Source organism: Dasypus novemcinctus, chromosome 9 (genome assembly GCF_030445035.2).
Source record: "Dasypus novemcinctus isolate mDasNov1 chromosome 9, mDasNov1.1.hap2, whole genome shotgun sequence".
Classification (NCBI taxonomy): Eukaryota; Metazoa; Chordata; class Mammalia; order Cingulata; family Dasypodidae; genus Dasypus; species Dasypus novemcinctus.
This window is the reverse complement of record NC_080681.1, coordinates 102,140,581-102,161,768: the sequence shown is the minus strand read 5'-3', so window position 1 is coordinate 102,161,768 and position 21,188 is coordinate 102,140,581. Positions and strand designations below refer to the sequence as shown.

Genomic DNA, 21,188 nt, shown 5'->3' with positions numbered 1-21,188 from the left:
GTTTTCTCTTGATGTCAGAAAAAACCTTATGTCAAGAGTAAGAAAATTTGAAGTCCTGAATTAGCAATAACTAGCTGTGTGACCTCGAGCAAGTGAAATAACCTGAGCTTCAGTTTATTCCTCTGTGAAATAAGTCTAATGTTGCCTGCTTATAGCTTTATAGGATTATTTTGAAGAGTTAAAAAGACTTTAGTAAAAGCACTTATAAATCACTGCTATTGATCAACCACTTCAGATCCCTGGAGGGCCAGCTCTGAGGGTGGCCATTGTTCCAGCATCCCTCAGGTAAAAATGGCAGAGGAGTTTTTTTGTCCCTTTTCTCTTTCCTTTTGGGGAGCAAAATAGTTTGGAAAAGTCACAAATTGATGGCTTCAGCCCTCAGTGACAACAGCAATAACAAACACCAAGCAATCCTATAGGAGTAGGAGAACTAGATTTCTAGAGTAATAACAACATAATATTCAGAATGTCTAGTTCTCAATAAAAAATTACAAAACACACAAAGAAATAGGAGACTATGGCCCATTCTCAGGGGAAAAAAAAGAATTTGCCAAAAAAATCCCTGAGGAAGTTCATGCATTAGAAATATTAGACAAAGACTTTAAATCAACTGGGTTAAATATGTTCAGTGAGTTAAAGGAATCCATATTCAAAGAACTATAGGAAGTTAGGAAAACATTGTCTGAACAAAATAAAGAGATGGAAATTATAAAAAGGAACCCAACAGAAATTTTGAAGCTGCAAAGTTTAGTAATTGAAATGAAAAACTCACTCAACAGATTCAATGGCAGATTTGAACAGACAGAAGTAAGGGTCAGTGAACTTGAAACGAGACAATAGAATTATCTAGTGTGAGAAGCAGAAAGAAAAAATAATGAAGAAAATTGAACAGAGCCTGAGGGAACTGTGGGACACCATCAGGCATACCAATATATACATTATTGGAGTCCCAGGACAAGAGAGAACAGGGCAGGAAAAGTATATGAAGAAATAATAGCAGGGAAGCAGATGTGGCTCAAGTGATAAGGCCTCTGCCTACCATATGGGACGGCCCAGATTTGATCCCTGGGACCTCCTGGTGAAAAAGAAGGAGAGAAAGCGTGCCTGCGTGGTGAGCCAGTTCCCACACAGTGAGCCGAGTGCCCGCATGGTGAACCAGATGCCCATGTGAGTGCCTGCTTGGTGAGCCAGTGCCTGCACAAATGAGCCTTGCAGCAAGATGATGCAACAAAAGAGACGAAGGGGAGAGTCAAAGTGAAGCGCAGGAGAGACCAGGAACTGAGGTGGTGCTATTGACAGGGAACCTCTCTCCACATCAGAGGTCCCCAGGATTGAATCACTCTGAATTCTAGGGGAGAAAAATGGTAAGAGAAGACAAAAAAAAGAGAAATAGATACAGAAGATCACATAGTGAACGGACACAGACAGCAAAAAACAGCAGGGCAGGGGTGGAGGCGGGGGGGGGGGGGAGCGGGGAGGAAATAATGGCAGAAAACTTTCCAAATCTGATGAAAGACATGACTATACACATCCAGGAGGCTCAGTGAACTCCAAGCAGGATAGACTCCAAGAGATACACACCAAGACACATAGCAAAATTGTCAAAATCCAATGACAGAGGATTTTGAAAGCAAGAGAAGTGACTTGTCATATACAAGGGTTCCCCAATAAGATTAACAGTGGATTTCTCATCAAAAACCATGGAGGCCAGCCAACAGTGGTATGACATTTAAATCCTTCCCCTCAAAAAAAAACTGTCACCCAAGAATTTTCTATCTGGCAAAATTATCTTCCAGAAATGAAGGAGAAATTAAGACATTTACAGATAAAAACTGAAAGAGTTCATTACCAGAATACCTGCCCTACAAGAAGTGCCAAAGGGAGTCCTTCAGGCTGAAATAAAAGGACATTAAATAGTGACTGGAAGCCATAAGAAAAAAGTAAAGAACATGGATAAAGATAGCTACATAGGTAATCATAAAATATTAGTGTACTTTTGGTTTATAACTACTTCCCTCCTCTTCATATGACTTAAGAGGCAAATGTGTAAAATAACATTTTAAATCTGTTAATGGGCATACAATGTTTAAAGATGTACTCTGAGACAACCATATAGAGGAGGAAGGATGGAGATATATAAGAGTAGAGAATTTGTATACTACTGAAACTAGGTTGGTACCAGTCAACTATGTTATTAGTTTAAGATGTTAATTGTTATTACAAAGGTAACCAGTAAGAAAATAACAAAACAAAAAAGAGAAAAAGAAAGGAGAAAGGAAACAAAATGTTTAAGTGGTAGTTTGGAGCTGTATGTACCCCAGAAACATATGTTTTTAAACTTAATCCACTACTGTGGATATGAACCTGTTACAAATAAGACCTTTTGAGGAGGTTCCTTCAGTTAAGGTGTGGCATAACCTGATCAAGATGGGTCTTAATCCTATCATTGTAGTCCATTAGAAGCCTAATGAAATTCAGAGAGAGCTACAGAGGTTGCAGCCAGAAGCTGAACATCAGTGGAACCCAGAAGAGAAGGAAGAAACCAGGAAATGCTGTCATGTGCTTTGCCATGTAACAAGCAAAGGACTGAGGATCACTGGCAGCCAGCCCCTGAATAGCATATCAAAGAATCACCTTGATGAATGACATCTTTGTTTAGGCTTTCTCTTCACCTCAAAACCATGAGCCAATAAATTCCCACTGTTTAAGCTGACCCATTGCATGATAATTGCTTGAGCAGCCAAGGAAGCTAAACCAGTAAACTACATAAAAGCAACTAAATAACACACACACAAATAATGGAATAATTGCAGTGGATTTTTTAGATTTTACACCAAAAGCATGAACAACAAAAGAAAAAGATAAAATGAACTTCCATCAAAATTAAAAACTTTTGTTCTTCGAAGGACATTATCAAGAAAAGTGAAAAGGCAGTCTACAGAATGGGAGAAAATATTTGAAAACCATATATCTGATACCAGAATATATAAGAAACTCAGTTCAACAACAAAAAGACAACCTAATTTTAAAAACGGGCCAATGATTTGAATAGACATTTTTCCAAAGAAGATATTCAGATACCCAATAAGTATGTGAAAAGATGTTAACATCATTAGCCATCAAGGAAATATAAGTTAAAACTACAAGATACCACTTCACAACTACTAGGATACTTATTACTAAAAAGTCAACACAACGAGTATTGAGAAGGATGTGGAGAAATAGGAACCTTTCTTCATTGTTAGTAGGAATGTAAAATGGTGCAGCCACTGTGGAAACATTTGGTGTTTCCTCAGAAAGTTAAACAAAGAATTACCATATAATCTGGCAATTTTGCTCCTAGAATTTTTAGTTCTCAAAAGAACTGAAAGCAGGAACTTGGACAGATACTGCGTATACCAATGTTCATTGAAGCATTCTTACAATAGCCAAAAGGTGGAAGTAACTCAATGTCTTTCTTTCAACAGATGAATGGATAATGAAAATGTGGTATAACCATACAATAGAATAGTACTAGCTGTAAAAGGAAGTGAAGTGCTGATACATGCTACAACATGGATCAACCTATCATGTTGAGTGAAACAAGTCAGACAGAAAAAGACAAATATTGTATGCTTCCTAATATCTGAAATACTTAGAATAAGCAAATTCAGATAGAAAGCAGAATAGTGGTTACCACAGGTGGGTGGAGGGGAGGAGTGGGCATTATCATTAAATGAGTCTGAGCTTTGGTTTAGGATGCTGAAAATAGTGGTAAAAGTCACACAGTATTGTCAGTGTACTTAATGTCAAAGAATTGTCCAATTAAAATTTTTCAAATAAATAAAATTGTTCAAATGATTTTTTAAAAAAGATTTATTTATTTATTTCTCTCTCCTTCCCCCCCGCCAAGCCCAGTTGCCTGTCTCTGTGTCTATTTGCTGCGTCTTCTTTGTCCGCTTCTGTTGTCAGCGACAAGGGAATCTGTGTTTCTTTTTTGCTGCGTCATCTTGTTGCATCAGCTTTCTGTGTGCAGCGCCATTCCTGGGCAGGCTGCACTTTCTTTCGCTCTGGGTGGCTCTCCTTACGGGGCGCACTCCTTGTGTGTGGGGCTCCCCTACGCGGGGGACACCCCTGCTTGGCAGGGCACTCCTTGCGCGCATCAGCACTGCACATGGGCCAGCTCCACATGGGTCAAGGAGGCCCGGGATTTGAACCGCGTGGACCTTCCATGTGGTAGACGGACGACCTATCCACTGGGCCAAGTCCGCTTGCCTCAAATGATTTTTATGTTAAGTATATTTTGCCACTATTAAAACAAAGGAATTAATTAATATATCCATGTAGAAAATCATTTAGATATCTCTTCTAACTTACATCAGCTATCCTTGAGGAAAAATTCTATTCAGGGTTGCAGGTTTGGCTGGTTTTCAATCTGTTCTCTTACTGCCAGGAGATGGCAGTGTCTCTACATGGGCCTTTTCTATAGAATACATTAGAAAATCTGTTTCTTACGTTGAGTTAGATTGGTTTCCTTATAGTGAGTTATTTTTTATTTTCAAATTTTGATTACCCAGATATTATGTTTATTCTGCTTTTAAAAATTTAAAATATTATCTATATGGCTAAATTCCCTTTTGACTTTTATCCCCAATCCCAGTTTCTTGTATTTTTGCATAATTGAGGGAATCTCTGTGAGTTCCTTACAATGGAAATTATATCAAAGAATACAAGTCAAGCTACTTGGAACAGTAATAAATTTGCTATTTCAGTATTCTCACCCACTGACTCCTCAGCACAGTGCAGTAAGTATGGGCAAGAACCAAGGTCACCATTGCCCTAATAGCCAGATCCATCTGGTCCTTTTCAGTCTCTTTCTCACTCACCTTGTCTGTGACTCTGTGAAGGTATCTGTTTCCTGACTATGAATTACTGAACAATGATTTTTTTTTTTCCCCTCTAGGGACTAGATAGATAATCTTCCACCTTCCTAAAGCCTTGTTAGCAGGAAGTTGTATCTTTTTCTTCTCTCCATAGTTGATTTCACTGTCATGTTACTTGAGGAACACTGACTTGTCACTGGATCTTTTTTTTTAATATATATACATTTTCTATTTTATTTTTTAAATTTTTAATTGTCTTTTTTTAAAAAGATATATACATCACAAAAAATGTTATATTAAATAATGCAAGAGGTTCCCATATATCCCACCTCCCCCACCCCCCTGTCACTGGATCTTAAAGGGAGTTTTAACTCTGAAAGTTATATAGTTTAACCAAAAGCAGTGTGTGACTTTGCTCTATAAAGAACTAAACTCGTGGGTTCTAACTGACTTTTTTCCTCCTTTTGGTTTGCTTTGTTCAAGGACTAATGTTTCGACGTTTTCACGGTCAGATCTAGAACAGCAGAAGGAAATTTATCTCAGGAGTGTCATTGCTCATATAAAAGACCCAGTGGACTCTAATCAAGGTAACATGGTAACCAAAGAATGACATGTAAAAAATGTGGCGGGACTTTCTTTCTACTGTAATGTACTTAATGCTGGGAGGTTGTTGCAAATTTTTTTAAATTAGTGGGAAAAACACTTCCTTACGCAAAGATTATCACTTCAAGGGACTGACTGACCAGATTGTCCCTAAAGTGTTTTGACTAACAAGTATTAGAGAGGGGTCCGAGAAGACTTTTACCAATACATGAAGAGTACCTCCCCTATGGTTGCAAATACATTTTACTTTTGCTAGGCATTGCTTAGTAATCATTGATCTAGTATTTGAAGTTATTTATTTTCCCTGTTGCTTTCTGCATTTAATGTAAAAGCAGGCATTTTAAACACCATCCTACATCTTGGCATTTGAATAAAAGCTCTTGATTGAAAGGCTTTAACTACCTTCCAGATGCTTCAAACTGAGTTCTCCTCCCTATTTCATTAGAAAATATTGCAAGCCAAAGTGGCTAGATTCATTTTCCAACCCTCAAGAGGCAATAGTCCATTTATTATTCATCCTGAACTACTGGCTGATGGAAAAGTTTCTAAAGAGAAACTTTTGGGCAAAACTGAAGTTGCAGACCTTAGAGAGATGCTGATAAAAGAATTTGTTCTCATAAAGATCACTCCATATTTTGTCACTTAGCTTCTCTCCCTGTTGATTCAACAAATCTTTTTTGAGTACCTTCAGCGGTGGTAGTTGTGAAGATTAGGGATGGAAATATAAGGAGCAAGATAGGGCTTTAGCCCTTTGGGAATTCATAGTCCAGAGGAGGAAGAGATCGTGGCCTGGTAGAATTATGTATTAAGTGCAGTAGAAGCAGGGAAGGAGTCTTTCTGCTTAGGTTTGGGGAGAGTGGAAATGGGAGAAGAGGAAGATGCCCTAGAGAGACTCCACAGAGAAGATAATTAGTTCAATTACCTTTAAGATCTATTGCAAATCACTAAGGGAGGGTTTTAGGAGAATTTTTTACCAACGCTCAGAGGAAATTCTCCCCTTTTTTGGACAAGTTCTGAATAACTTAGTTTTTTCTTGTTTGTTTTATAAGAAATTTTTTATCCCAGGTCCTTTCAATTTTTACTCATTTCATTAAGCAATCAAATATTTATACTGATTTCTCATCCCTTTGCTTGTGAGATTGTTTTGCATAACCTATCTTAAAGGTCTGGTGGAACTAGAGATGCCAACCCCACTTACTCAGTCATTAGAGAAACAGATAAAAAGAAGTTTGTTTTCAAACTCTGTGGAAGAGAGTTTTTCTCTCATATGAGAAGACCTACCTTCTCCGTTTATATCTCATACAGTTGGCAGTGGTAATATCCAATTACGTTTTCCTTTCCCGTTTGCGACATTTGGAAAAAGAAACTGTCACAGGACTTTATAGATGAGCTCCAGCTCATGTTACAGCATCTTCTCTAATCTTCCCCATTCAGTATTCCTTCTCTAATTACCACAACATTCTATATCCCATAACTGCTAGAATAATTAGAATAGTGGAAAGGCAGCATATTTTAGTGGTTGGGAGAGTAAAGTCTAATCTAGTGATAACTTCTGGGTTCTATATCCTGGTACCACTGCTATTAAGGCTGTGTGACACTGAGCCAGTAAAAACCATGCCTCAGGTTTCTCATTTGTGAAATAGGGATAATAATGAGCCTCAGCTTAATGTGAAAACTATATACGTAATACAAATATATAGAACAATACCTGGCCATAGCAACTAACATGTATTGAATACCTCTATTATTAGCAAGAAAACTGAAATTTCTATAATAGTGTAATATCTGGTGTTTGTTTATAAATCTCCAGGGTTAAAAAAAAAAAACAAAAAACAACCCTGGAGAATAAACATTTTGACAAAATGTTGACAAATGAAGCTGAGTGATGGGAACATGGGAGTTCATTATGCTATTTTCTACTTTTGTGTATGTTTGAGAATTTTCACAATAAAAGGTTATTTTTAAAAAGTGCATCTTTTAGGGTAATCCTTTTTTGACATCTTAGGATTTTCAACATCACCAGTTCTAAAAATTCTATGGACCTGTGGTGCTTCTTCTGCCTTCCAGGAATTCGGTGTGATACTAAGTTCTTGTGTCACTTCCTACTGCCCAATATTCAACATCCAAAATCTTAAGATTTTATATACCATATTGCAGAGGGGAGGGTAGCATATTCTTCATCTCTCTCCTATTTATGTATGAATTACAGCACAGTCAATAGGAAAAAAAGAGGGAGCATAGTGCCTTTGGTCTTCCTCCTTTTTAGATGTTTAGTGCTATTTTACCTTGGTAAAAGTGTAACTCTTTGTGCTCTTATTAGACACAGAAATTAGTAGGGGACAGAATCAAATGTGGTTCATGCCAGTTCAGTTTGAATCCTCTTCATTTACTGGCTTAATGGCCTTATTTGACTTTATCCATAATGTCTATATCTTCAGCTCCATTATTCTAATATAGGTATAATCTTTTTCATTTATTTCAGTGCCACATGGATCTTCAACAGCATTTAAAAAGATTGCCACTTCCTGGCACCCCAGATAATGAAAACATTATGAAATTATAAATTCTTAGAATAGAAAAAGACCATTAAGACCTTCTCTTTTAATCTCCTAACACATAAATCTATTCTTCAAATCTTTGCCAAATGACCCTTCGGCCTTTCCGGAGAGTTCCAATAATGCAAAACTCATTACCTCAAAAGGCAGACCATCCATTGCTTAGAAAATTCTAATTGTTAGAAAGTTATTCTGTATACTGAGTCACACTCTGCTTCCCTGTAATTTCCAGTGGTAGGTCCTAGTTCTGTCCACTGGAGTCACAAAAAAATGACTTTATTCTTTCTTCCATTTTTAATAGAAAAAATGATCCTCTCTCCTACAAAGAAAAAAGTTAAAATCACCTGTAAACCCATCTCACCACCTAGAAATAACAAAATTAACATTTGGATAATTATGTTCCCTATAAGGTAGACTATATTACAGAGAAATTATATATTTATTTATAGTCTGCTTTTCTTTGTACTTAATGTATTATAAAGACCTTTCCATGTTAAATATTTCAATTTAAGATTTTTAATGATTACTAAGTGTCCTATTACATAATTTATTAATCCATCTTGGATATTTAGGGTGTGTCCATTTTCGTCAGTAATGCTGCAGTGAACATTCTGGTCAATAAATGTTTATGTACAACTCTTATTTCTATAGGATGAATGCCTAGAAGTGGAATTGCTGGGTAAAGTATATAAACATTTTAAAAATTTTCATTACATGTTGCCAGATTGTCCTGCCCCAAAAATTGTATTAATTTTCATTGTCACCAATTTGATAGGTAAATTTTAGTATGACTTGTGTTAATAATTATGAGGTTAAATGTTTTCATATGTTTAATGGCAGTTAATATCTAATCATAATTTCTTAAAATCATCTAATATCTAGTCCATATTCCAATTACCCCAGTTGTCCCAAAAATGTCCTTTTATAACTTTGTTCAAACAAGATCTAATCAAGGGTCACATGTTTGTTTATTGTCTCATTAGTCTCTTTTAATCCAGGTTGCTTGTCTTGTAGAATGTTCCCCATTTGAATTTGATTGTTTCCTTTGGTGTCATTTAACTTGTTCCTCCATCCCCTGTATTTCCTATAAATGGAAGTTGAGTCCCAAGGCAGGATGAGATTCAGTAAATATTTTTGGCAGGAATAATTCATAAATGCTATTGTGTATTATCCTGTGTCAAATTAGGAAGTCCATATGACAACTAATGACAGATTGTCCCACTAATAGTGATGCCAATTTTGATTACTTTATTAGGTGTTAACTGTCAAATCTCTCTATTGTCAGGTATATTTTCCACTTCGTAATTAGTAAATCATCTGTGAGGTGATGCTTTGGTACCGTGAGAATACCGTTTCTCAAAAACTGTTGACTTAATGGTTTGAGCATTCATTGATCATCTTTGCCTGAACAAATTCTACTCTGGGAGTTGTAAAATATTCATTTCTAAATGTATCGTTTCTTCTACAATTATTAGCTAGCATTCTTCTATAAAGTTTTTTTTTAATATCTATAATATCATAAATTTTTAAAAAATATGTTGTAGTCAATTACAGTTACTGTTCTTTTTGATGCTCAAATTGTCCCAAACTTAACTAATGGGAGCTTCTTCAGACTTGCTTCTATGTCCCTTTGACATGAACTCATTATCTTTTGCCACTATTCTTGCTTTCTGGCACAGCAAAATATCTCAAACTCATCTTGTCCTTTTCTTGCCCTCCAGGCACCAAATCAGCCATTTCTCAAGGAGACCTGGTTTGCTTAGTGGGAGATGGTATGAAAAAAGCAAGATTAGCGTACTAGATGTGTCTTTGCTATTGTATATCATTATTTCTAAACCCTTTCAATAGAGTTAGGAAATTGTGTGTCTGTGTTTTAAGTTCATATTGATTTCTTTGAATTTATATTTTTAGCTCTTTTATTAAAATTTTGGATCCTATTTTGGATCCTGTTAACATTAATACGTTTATTTGCATTCTCTTACAATTTACATAAAATAGTTTTAAAATTACAATACCAATTTTACTAATTACAATAAACCTACTAAAAATAAAGTTTTACTAAGAATGCACATAGTATTATGTTGAAATTATTGAAACAATTATGTTTTCTGTGTTGGAGTGTTATTAGTTTTTTATGTTTTTTTTTTAAAGATTTATTTATTTATTTAATCCCCCCCTTTTCCCCGGTTGTCTATTCTCTGTGTCTATTTGCTGCGTCTTGTTTCTTTGTCCGCTTTTGTTGTCATCAGCAGCACGGGAAGTGTGGGAGGCGCCATTCCTTGGGCAGGCTGCACTTTCTTTTGCGCTGGGCAGCTCTCCTTACGGGGCACACTCCTTGTGCGTGGGGCTCCCCTACACGGGGGACACCCCTGCGTGGCACGGCACTCCTTGCGTGCATCAGCACTGCGCATGGGCCAGCTCCACATGGGTCAAGGAGGCCCGGGGTTTGAACCGCGAACCTCCCATGTGGTAGACGGACGCCCTAACCACTGGGCCAAGTCCGTTTCCCTAGTTTGTTATATAATTAGTTTCATTTGTTTCCATTTGTATTCAATTTTAGAAGGTTTTTTTGTTGTTGTTTTTATTATCCTTTGGGTTTTAAAAAAAAAATTGAGGTATGAATTACCTGGAGTAAAATATACAGATCTTAAGTGTGCAATTTGTAAGCTTTGACAAATACACACACCTTTCTAACACCCAAATCAACATACAATATAGAATATTTCTATTACATCAGAGAGTTCCTTCATGCCTCTTTCCTGTCATTTCCCCTCATCCCAGAGGCAACTATTATTCTGATTTCTATCACTATAGATTATTTTTGCCTATTCTTGAATGTCATGTAAATGGAATTTGGGATTTAATTTTAATTTTTGAGTATGTAAAACATCATTCAGAAGTCAAAACTATATAAAAAATCTCTTCGGAGAAGTCTTGCTTCTTTCCGATGCCTTCCAGTCTTCCTATCCTCTCCCTATAGGTACTCATTCATATTCATTTTTAGTTTATTTTCCTTAGTTTCCTTGTACAATAGCAAGCAAATATTTTTTTCTTGTCCCTTCTTTCCTTCACAAAAGAGAGCCCTACTGTATACACATTCTGTACTTTTTCACTTTACAATAATCCCAAGAGTTATTCCATATTAGAATAATTAGAACTCTTCCTTGTTGTTTTTTCTATCTGCTCATTTTTCCAAGGAATGTTTGTTCTTTTTAAAAATGTTTTGAAGAGCCCTTAAAATATTTAGGGATTTAGTCCTTTGTTTCAAAAGTTAGAATTAGTTTCCTTTGCTTGATCATTTGCCTTTTAATTTTGTTTGTGATATATATGGAAAGTGTATGTTTAATTTTTATATGTCAAATCTGTTTACCTTTTTTCATTACTTATTGTAATAGTTTCCAAGGACACCACAAACTGGGTGACTTAAAACGAATTTATTCTTTCACATTCAGGAAGCCAGAGTCTAGAATCAAGGTTTCCAGCAGGGTTGGCTCCTTTTGGATGCATTTAAAGAGAATCCCTATCCCTGTCCTAGCTTCTGTGGCTCCAGGCAATCCTTAGTATTCCTTGACTTGTGTCTGCATTATTCCTATCTCTCCCTCTGCTTCAAATGGCTTTCTTCCCCATTTTTCTCTCTTAGATTTCCATCTCCTTTCTCTTAACAGGAGAGCAATCATTGGATTCAGGGCCTACCTTAAATCCAGGATGATCTCATTCTGAGATCCTTTTTTATATCTGCAAAGACCTTATTTCCAAGTAAAGTCACATTCACAAGTAATGGGGATTAGGACTTGGGCATATCTTTTTGGGGGACACTATATATTCAACACATTTATTTTGCAAATTATGCTTATAAAGCCCTTATTTATTACAATTATAAAAATATTAATCTGTACTTTTTCCTAATTTTATGGCTGATTTTTATATTTAAATATTTTAATATAGCAAGAAATTATTTTGGTGTATGAGTTAGGTAATCTAACTTATTTATGTAAACAGTTGTATAGAACAATATTATTTTCCCTCTGATTTGAAATACTTTATTTATATATTAAACACTTGTTTAGGCTAACTATCTAAACTTTTAAAATATCAATGAGCAAATCTACGAGAAAGGTAGACCTTTATTTTTGTCTTTTTTATTTTCAACCTACTTAATAGGTTTCTTTTTGCATCTTACCCACACATCTGTAAAACTTTAACAGAACTACCTTTATAAATTATTGACTCAAGCATTATGTGTCCCAAATAGTAAAAACATGATCTGCTAGTCAATTTATTTTGGATATATTTGATTTAGCTCTACATAATTTTGGAATTATTATACACAGTCTCTACTAATCCTTAGTTAACTAAGAAGTTATCCAAAGACAAATGGACTCTGTGGATCATTCTATTTTAACATTGCCTAGAATTATATCGGTGTAAAATGGTGCAATGTATGTATATAGTAGCATCCTCAACAGGCCTGTCATGGTAATAGCCTTTCTTAAACATACCTTAATATTTTATCTTTAAAGAAATACTAAATTTCCTTAAAATGATAGAGGCACATTTAAAAAAATAGTACTTAGGGAAACGGACTTGGCCCAGTGGTTAGGGCGTCCGTCTACCACATGGGAGGTCGGCGGTTCAAACCCCGGGCCTCCTTGACCCGTGTGGAGCTGGCTCATGCGCAGTGCTCATGCGCGCAAGGAGTGCCCTGCCACGCAGGGGTGTCCCCCGCGTAGGGGAGCCCCACACGCAAGGAGTGCGCCCGTGAGGAGAGCCGCCCAGCGGGAAAGAAAGTGCAGCCTGCCCAGGAATGGCACCGCCCACACTTCCGGTGCCGCTGAGACAACAGAAACGGACAAAGAAACTAGACGCAGCAAATAGACACAGAGAACAGACAAATGGCGGGGGGGAGGGAATTAAATAAAATAAAATACTTAAAGTACTTATTCATTTTAAACGTTATCTGTTGACTTACTGATATGATAGATGAGCATTTAAGTGTTATGCTTTTTCTATATCCTATTATAACTGATTATAATTTTTGTTAAATCAGTATTCAATGTGTTTTTTTTTTTACGACTAAATATTGTTTACTACAATGCCAACTAGTATACCATGGTTTCATTTTCTTGAATTATTTCTTTGTTTTTCTAGAGCTGTCAGTTGCCTCACTTTTGTTATTTTAACTAGAAATAAATTTATCCTTAATTTTTCCCCAAATGCTATTATATGTTTATCAGTGGTTTTTGGTCCCCCCCTACTGCCACCCCGAAAGTGCTCAAATTTACTCAATAATCTGTCAATTCCTTTTTTTTTTTTTCCTGGATACCAGCTCTTTGTCTTCTGTTCTTCTCCTCCAACTTGGACAGCTTATTCTCTAGCCCTGCTACAGAGATATCATACTAGGATTTCCCTTTGCTGCCCTCCTGGGTGCAACCTGTTTCCTGGATCCCATTTCTTCTTTTTTCTTGATTTAACCTTTCCTTTTAGTGGCTCATATGCTCTGACAATTTCTAAGAAACGGTGCACAAAGGAAGTAAATTTTGGGGGTTTTTGCATATCTGAAAATGTCTTTATTCTATCTTCATACTTGGTTGATAGTTTGGTATATAATTCTAAGTTGGAAATAATTTTCCTCAGAAGTTTGAAGGCATAGCATCCAGTGTTGCTATTAAGAAGACAGATATCAGTATAATTTTTATTCCTGTTTGACCTGGTTTTTTTCCCCCATCTGATAGTTCTGAGGGTCTTCTCTTTACCCTTTGTATTCTGAAATTTTGTACTGATTAATAATATATCTTGAGTCAGGTCTTGTTTGTTTTTTCTCTCTCCTATTATTTATAGTAGGTTCTCAGTGGGCCTTTTAATCTGGGCATATATTTTTCAGTACTAAGAATTTCTTGTATTTCTTTGATATTGTTGCCTCTCTGTATTAGCTGCTTTCTCTTACAGGAACTTCTTATAGATTACTGGACCTTTTAAGATTGATTTTGTAAGTCTCTTACCTTTTTTCTCTTGTGTTTTGTCCCTGTTTCTTTATTCTGCTTTCTCGGAAATTTTCTCAACTTTTTGTTTCTTTTTATTGACTTCTTATCCACATTTATGATTTCTAAGAATTCTTTCTTGTTTTTTTTAATATCATGTTGCTCTTATTTTATAAATTTTAATTTTTTATCTCTGAAGGTATTCTTTTATTTTTATTTTTTATTTTATTATTATTTTTTGAAGATTGATTTTATTTATTTATCCCCCCACCCTTGCTGCTTGCTCGCTGTCTGCTCTCTGTGTCCATTTGCTCTGCGTTCTTTGTCTGCTTGTCTCCCTTTGTTGTGTCATCTAGCTGCGGCAGCTGTCCGTGGGCATGGGCCGTCAGCTCCCGGCGGGCGCAGGCCAACTTGCCTTCACAAGGAGGCCCTGGGAAGTGAACCCAGGGCTTCCCATATGGTAGATGGGAGCCCAATCGGTTGAGCCACATCTGCTTCCCTCTCTTTATTTTTTAATAGCTTTATTGAGTTATACCTGAAATATTGAATGACACATATTTAAAGTATACAATTTGTTGAGTTTTGATATATGTATACATCCATGAAACTGTCACCACAAGATGATAAACATATCACACTCAAGATTTCTTTACATCTCCTACCTTTCACTGTCTCCTCATTCTCTAAGCAGTCACTGATCTGCTATCTATAACCACAGATTAATTTGTATTTTCTAGAGTTTTTTTTTCAGTTACAGTGCTTTTCATATGGTTACTTTCTCTTTATTTCAAATTATATTACATGTTATTCCCTCAAGATGAATTTTTAATTTTAAACAATAAATTCTTGGTTCATAAGGATTACCCTTAGACAGGGATAATTTCCAGTCAGTCTCTGGTAGCATTATTCCAGGCTAATTTCTTTCACCAATCAGAAAACTAGAGGTTTTTAAAGAAATAGAATCATATAGTATTCTATTCCTCTTTGTACCTGGCTTCTTTCACTCTGCATAATTTTTTTGAAATTCATTCATGTCATTGTATATATAATAGTTTCTTCCTTTTTATTGCTGTGTAGTATTCCATTACATAGACAACAATTTGTTTACCCTGTCATCTATTGATGGATATTTGGATTGTTTACAGTTCTGGGCTATTACAAATAAAGCTGCTATGAACATTTATGTACAAATCTTTGTATGGATATATACTTTAATTTCTCTTGAGTAAATACCTAGGAGTAGAATGACTGGGTCATATGGTAGGTGTATGTTTAACTTTTGAAGCTGCCAAGCTGTTTTCCAGAGTGTTTGTACCATTTTACATTCCAGCCAGCAAGGTAGAAGATTTCAAGTTGCTCCCATCCTTGCAAACACTTTGTATGGTCAGTCTTTTTAAATTTTCTAATTCAAAGAGGTGGAATTATTTTGCATCTTCCCAATGAATAGTAATGTTGAACATCTTTTCATGCACTTGTTTGCCACCCTTATATCTTCTATGGTGAAGTGTCTTTTGCCCATTTTTAAAAGTTAGGTTGTTTCTTATTATTTTAAGTAATTTGCAAATATTTTCTCCCAGTCTATGGTTTGTCTTTTCTCTTCTTTAAAAATTTTATATTTTTTATTATTTTTATTTTTAATATACTTTAAAAGTGTTAAATATACATAGATTACATAAATGTTGCATAAAAAATTGTAGGGGATTACCATTTGCCCTACTTCCTACCCTCTCATACTTTCCCACATTAACAACATCCTTCATTAGTGTGGTGCATTTATTATAATTGATGAACACATTGGAGCATTGCCACTTAGTGTGGATTATAGTTGACATTATAGTTTAAACTCTCTCCCACACAATTTTTTGTAAGTTATGACAAGATATTCTCTTAAAAGTGTCTTTTGCAGAAGCTCTTAATTTTGATGAAGTAAAATTAAGCAGTTTTTAATTTTATGGATTGTGCTTTCCTGTGATATTTAAGAAATCTCTGCCTAAACAGTCACAAAAATTTTCTCCTATATTTTCTTCTAAAAACTTTATAGCTTTAGATGTTACATTTAGCCTTAATGATCCATTTTGAATTAATATTGTATATTGTATGAAGTATAGATCAAAGTTCATTTTATTTGTGCATGGCTATTCAGTTGTTTCTTTTACCATTTGCTGAAAAGACTATCCATTCTCTACTGAATTGCCTTTATACCTTTTTCAGAAATCAGTTATCTAGAAAAACAAGGTATCCAGAAAAAAAAGGCTATTGTATTCCATTGACCTATTTATCTGCCTTGATATCATTACCATACTGTCTTGATTATTGTTGCTTTATAATACTCTTGTGGTCAGATACTGTGAATCTTCCAATTTTCTTTTTCAAATTTGTTTTGGCTATTCAAGGTTCTTTCCATTTCCGTATAAATTTTAGAATCAGCTTATTGATTTCTACAGAAAATTCTTCTGAGATTTTTATTGTGATTACACTGACTCTAAATAAAATTGGGGAGAGTTAACATCTTAACAATAGTGAGTCTTTTGATCCATGAATATGGTACATATCTCAGTTTATTCACGTCTTTCAATTTCTTTCGGTAGTTCTTTTCTCTGTTTTTTAGTTGAACATAAATTGGATTTATTACTCCTTTCAGCAAGAGAAAAAACGACCTTGGGGCATTTCAGCAAGAGAGTGTTAGAAAGGCCTTATTATTGGATTTGCACTTGTGATAGTTGATTTGGGGATGGGTTAAAGGAAGTGTCAGTTTGCTCAGGATTGTGTGCTCTCAGAAAGCCAGGATGATTTTATGATTAACAAAACTTTTTTTTACGGTGTAGACTAGAGCAAGACTACAGATGGGTAAAGAAGCAGTAGTAGCTTTTATAGGTTGAAATAAAGGGATGGTTAGTATTTTGTGGCTTGGCCATTGTTCATGTATTGTCTGAGTTTAGACATGATTACAGAGTGGAACTGTTTATGTCTTAATCCATCATGGTTATATAGTGGTCTTGTCTGATGTTGATGTTCCTTGAAATTGTTTATGTTCACCAGGAGAACATCGTGATCTAGCTGAGGGTATGAGGCCAGCTCTTGGATGATGAGGGCTGCTCTTGTCCTTTTCAAACATTGTAATGAGATGTCGGAGCAGGAGGTGGCCTGGAGAATTGCAGCCTATTTGCTGGGGCTTTCATGTTGCCTGCTTTTCACTCAGTCTGAGCACAGTGGGCTGACTCTCCTAGAGAAAAGCTGTCTCAAGGGTTTACAGTTTATCTTCATTAAACAACTTTTGGTCCTGCTTTTTGCGGATCTGAGGGTATTTTTCTCCTACATGTAGCTGTGCTTTCTACTTCCCAGACTTTCTTCTCTAGATCTTTAATTTGACTTTCTCTTTTTATATTAGATACTTTAGCATTGTTCAGTTCTGTCAAAATTTTCTCACTTTTTTCTTGAATCCCAGACATGATCTTAGTCAACCTATCTTTGAATCTTGCTGTTCTAAAACCTGAGGAATCTGCTGGGTGCTGTGTCCTTGCATCCATGATAGCACACCTCATCATCTATATATATATATATTTTTGTATGTTATTAATCACAACATCATCTACATAAATTGGGAAAAATAAGTGAGAAATTACTTGGTTAGGGGACATAAAATACAGAATTCCTGTGTATCCCCCTATTATTAACACCTTGCATTGGTGTGGTTCATTTGTTAGAATTGATGAAAGGACATTTTTATAACTATACTATTAATTATAGTCCATGGTTTAATTTAGGGTTCATTGTGTTGTATAGTTCCATGGATTTTTTTTTTTAAATTTTTATTCTAGTACCATATTTATAACCTAAAATTTCCCCTTCTAACTATATTCAGATATATAATTCAGTGCTGTTAATTAAGTACACAACTTTGTGCTTCTATCACCACCATCCATTACCAAAACTTTTGCATTTTACCAAATTGAAACTACATTTTAAGCTTTAACTCTCTATTCCCTACCCTACCTAGTCCCCTGGTAACCTATATTCTAGATTCTGACTATGAGTGTACTTACTCTAATTATTTCCTATCATTGAGATCATACAATATTTATCCTTTTGTGTCTGGCTTATTTCACTTAATATGATGTCTTCAGGGTTCATCCATGTTGTCATGTAAGTCAAAATTTCATTCTTTTTTATGGCTGAATAATATTCCATTGTATGTACCACATTTTGTTTATCTACTTCTCCGTTGATGGACACTTGGATTGCTTCCATCTTTTGGCAATTGTGAATAATGCCACTATGAACACTGTTGTGCAAATATCTGTGCGAGTCCCTGCTTTCAGTTCTTTGCTGGGTCATATGGTAATTCTCTACTTAGCTTCCTGAGGAGCTGCCAAACTGTCTTCCACAGCATCTACACCATTTTATATTCTCTCCAGCAATGAATGAGTGTTTCTACTTCTTCATATCCTCTCCAACACTTGTACTTCTTTGATTTTTTAATAGTAGCCATTCTAGTGGGTGTGAAATGGTATCTTATTATGGTTTTGTTGTTGTTTATTTGTTTATTTTGAGGAAGTACTGGGGATTGAACCCAGTACCTTGTACATGGGAAACAGCTGAGCTTACACTTGCTCCTCTCTTATTGTAGTTTTGCTTTTCACGTCCCTAATGGCTAGTGATGGCTAGTGAACATTTTTTTTTCATGTGGTTTTTGACCATTTGTGTATCTTCTTTGGAGAAAACATTTCCTTTGCAAATGTTATAATTGGGTTGTGTACTTTTTGTTGATGAGTTGAAAGATTTCTTTATATATTCTGGATATTAAACCCTTATCAGATATGTGGTTTCCAAATATTTTCTTCCATTGTGTAGGTTGCACTTTTACTTTCTTTTTTTCTCTTTTTTCTTTTTTTTTAATTTTTAAATTCATTTTTAAAAAATATTACATTCAAAAAATATGAGGTCCCATTCAACCCCACCGCCCCCACCCCACCACTCCCCCCACAGCAACACTTTCTCCCATCATCATAACACATCCATTGCATTTGGTAAGTACATCTCTGGGCATCACTGCACCTCATAGTTAATGGTCCACATCATAGCCCACACTCTCCCACGTTCCATCCGTGGGCCCTGGGAGGATCTACAGTGTCCGGTAATTGTCCCTGAAGCACCACCCAGGACAACTCCAAGTCCCGAAAATGCCTCCACATCTCATCTCTTCCTCCCATTCCCTGCACCCAGCAGCCACCATGGCCACTTTTCCCACACCAATGCCACATTTTCTCTGTGGACCTTGGATTGGTTGTGTCCATTGCACATCTATGTCAAGAGGAGGCTTAGATTTCACATGGATACTGGATGCAATCCTGCTTTCAGTTGTAGGCACTCTAGGCTCCATGGTGTGGTGGTTGACATTCTTCAACTCCATGTTAGCTGAGTGGAGTAAGTCCAATAAATCAGAGTGTAGGAGTTGAAGTCTGTTGAGGCTCAGGGCCTGGTTATCATATTGTCAGTCCAGAGATTCAAATCCCCTAGATATATCTTAAACCCCAGCACCAACTACAATTCCAGTAAAGTAGCATGAAAGTCTTGTGAAAAGAGATCCCATCTGTGTCCAGCTCCATCACGCAGAAACACCGGCTCCAAAGAAGGGCCAGCTGACATGGCAGTGAACCCCATCTGCCATGACCATAGAGCCTGTGGGTCTCTTTAGCCCTCAAAAGAACCAATACCTGGGGTTGTATCTACTTTATCTGTCTCTGAGACTCTGCTCAGGTGTGCATAAGGGCAATCCTTCTGACAACCTCCAGACTCTTTTTTAGAGACTTATAGCCAATATAAACTCATTTCTCCTTTCCATTTCCCCCTTACATTAGGTCAAACAGCATACTTTTACTTTCATGATAAAGTCCTTTGATGCACAAAAGTTTTTCATTTTAATGAAATTCCATTTATCTATTTTTTCTTTAGTTACTTGTGCTTTGGGTGTAAAGCCCAAGAAACCACTGTCTGAAACAAGGACCTGAAGATGCTTCCCTTTGTTTTCTCCTAGGAGTTTTATAGTTCTGGCTCTTATAATTATTTATAATTATATAATTATATAATTTATAAATAGCTCTTTGATCCATTTTGAGTTGCTTTTTGTTTATGGTATGAGGTAGTGGTCCACCTTCATTCTTTTGCAAATGGAGATCCAGTTTTCCCAGCACCATTTGTTGAGGAGACTATTCTTTCCCAGTTGAATGATCTTTGCCCCCTTATCAAAAATCAGGGGAAGTGGTTCTGGCTCCATCAGTTGGGCTCCCATCTACCATATGGGAGGTCCTGGGTTTGCATCCCAGGGCCTCCTTATGAAGGCAAGCTGGCCGCCTGCACGGAGAGCTGGTGCAGCAAGATGACGCAACAAAGGGAGACAAGCAGGTACAGAAAAAATGTGCAGCAAATGGACACAGAGAAGAGACAGCAAAAGAAAGGAATAAGCCACAAGGGGAGGGAATAAATAAATAATCTTAAAAAAAAAAAGTCTCAACTACCCTCAAAACATCATGCTAAAAAAAAAAAAAATCAGTTGGCCATATGTGAGGGTTAATTTCTGAGCTCTCAATTAAATTCCATTGGTCTGTTCTTGTCCCAGTACTATGCTGTTTGATTATTGTGGCTTTGTAATAAATTTTAATCTCATGAAGTGTGAGTCCTCCAACTTATCAGTTTCTTTCAAGATGGCTTTGGCAATACAGGTCCCCTTGCCTTTCCATATAAATTTTTTTTTTTAAAGATTTATTTATTTATTTCTCTCCCTTTCCCTCCCCACCCCGGTTGTCTGTTCTCTGTGTCTGTTTGCTGCATCATCGTCTTTGTCTGCTTCTGTTGTGGTCAGCGGCACGGGAATCTGTGTTTCTTTTTGTTGCGTCAGCTCTCCATGTGTGCGGCACCATTCCTGGGCAGGCTGCACTTTCTTTCGCGCTGGGCGACTCTCCTTATGGGGCGCACTCCTTGCGCATGGGGCTCCCCTATGCAGGGGACACCCCTGCATGGCAGGGCACTCCTTGCGTGCATCAGCATTGCACATGGGCCAGCTCCACATGGGTCAAGGAGGCCCGGGGTTTGAACTGCGGACCTCCCATGTGGTAGATGGACACCCTAACCACTGGGCCAAGTCTGCCGCCTCCATATAAATTTGATGATTGGCTTTTTCATTTCTGCAAAGA

At 36.5% G+C, this 21,188-nt stretch overlaps 1 protein-coding gene across 1 annotated transcript in view; it reads left to right on the top strand.

Moving 5' to 3' along the window:
* Positions 1–21,188, top strand: part of S100PBP (S100P binding protein) — a 64,857-nt gene that overhangs the window by 9,114 nt on the left and 34,555 nt on the right. The window contains exon 5 of the mRNA XM_004471369.5: positions 5,346–5,449. Coding sequence (XP_004471426.1) covers positions 5,346–5,449 — 104 coding nt within the window. The remainder of the gene's footprint in view (positions 1–5,345; positions 5,450–21,188) is intronic.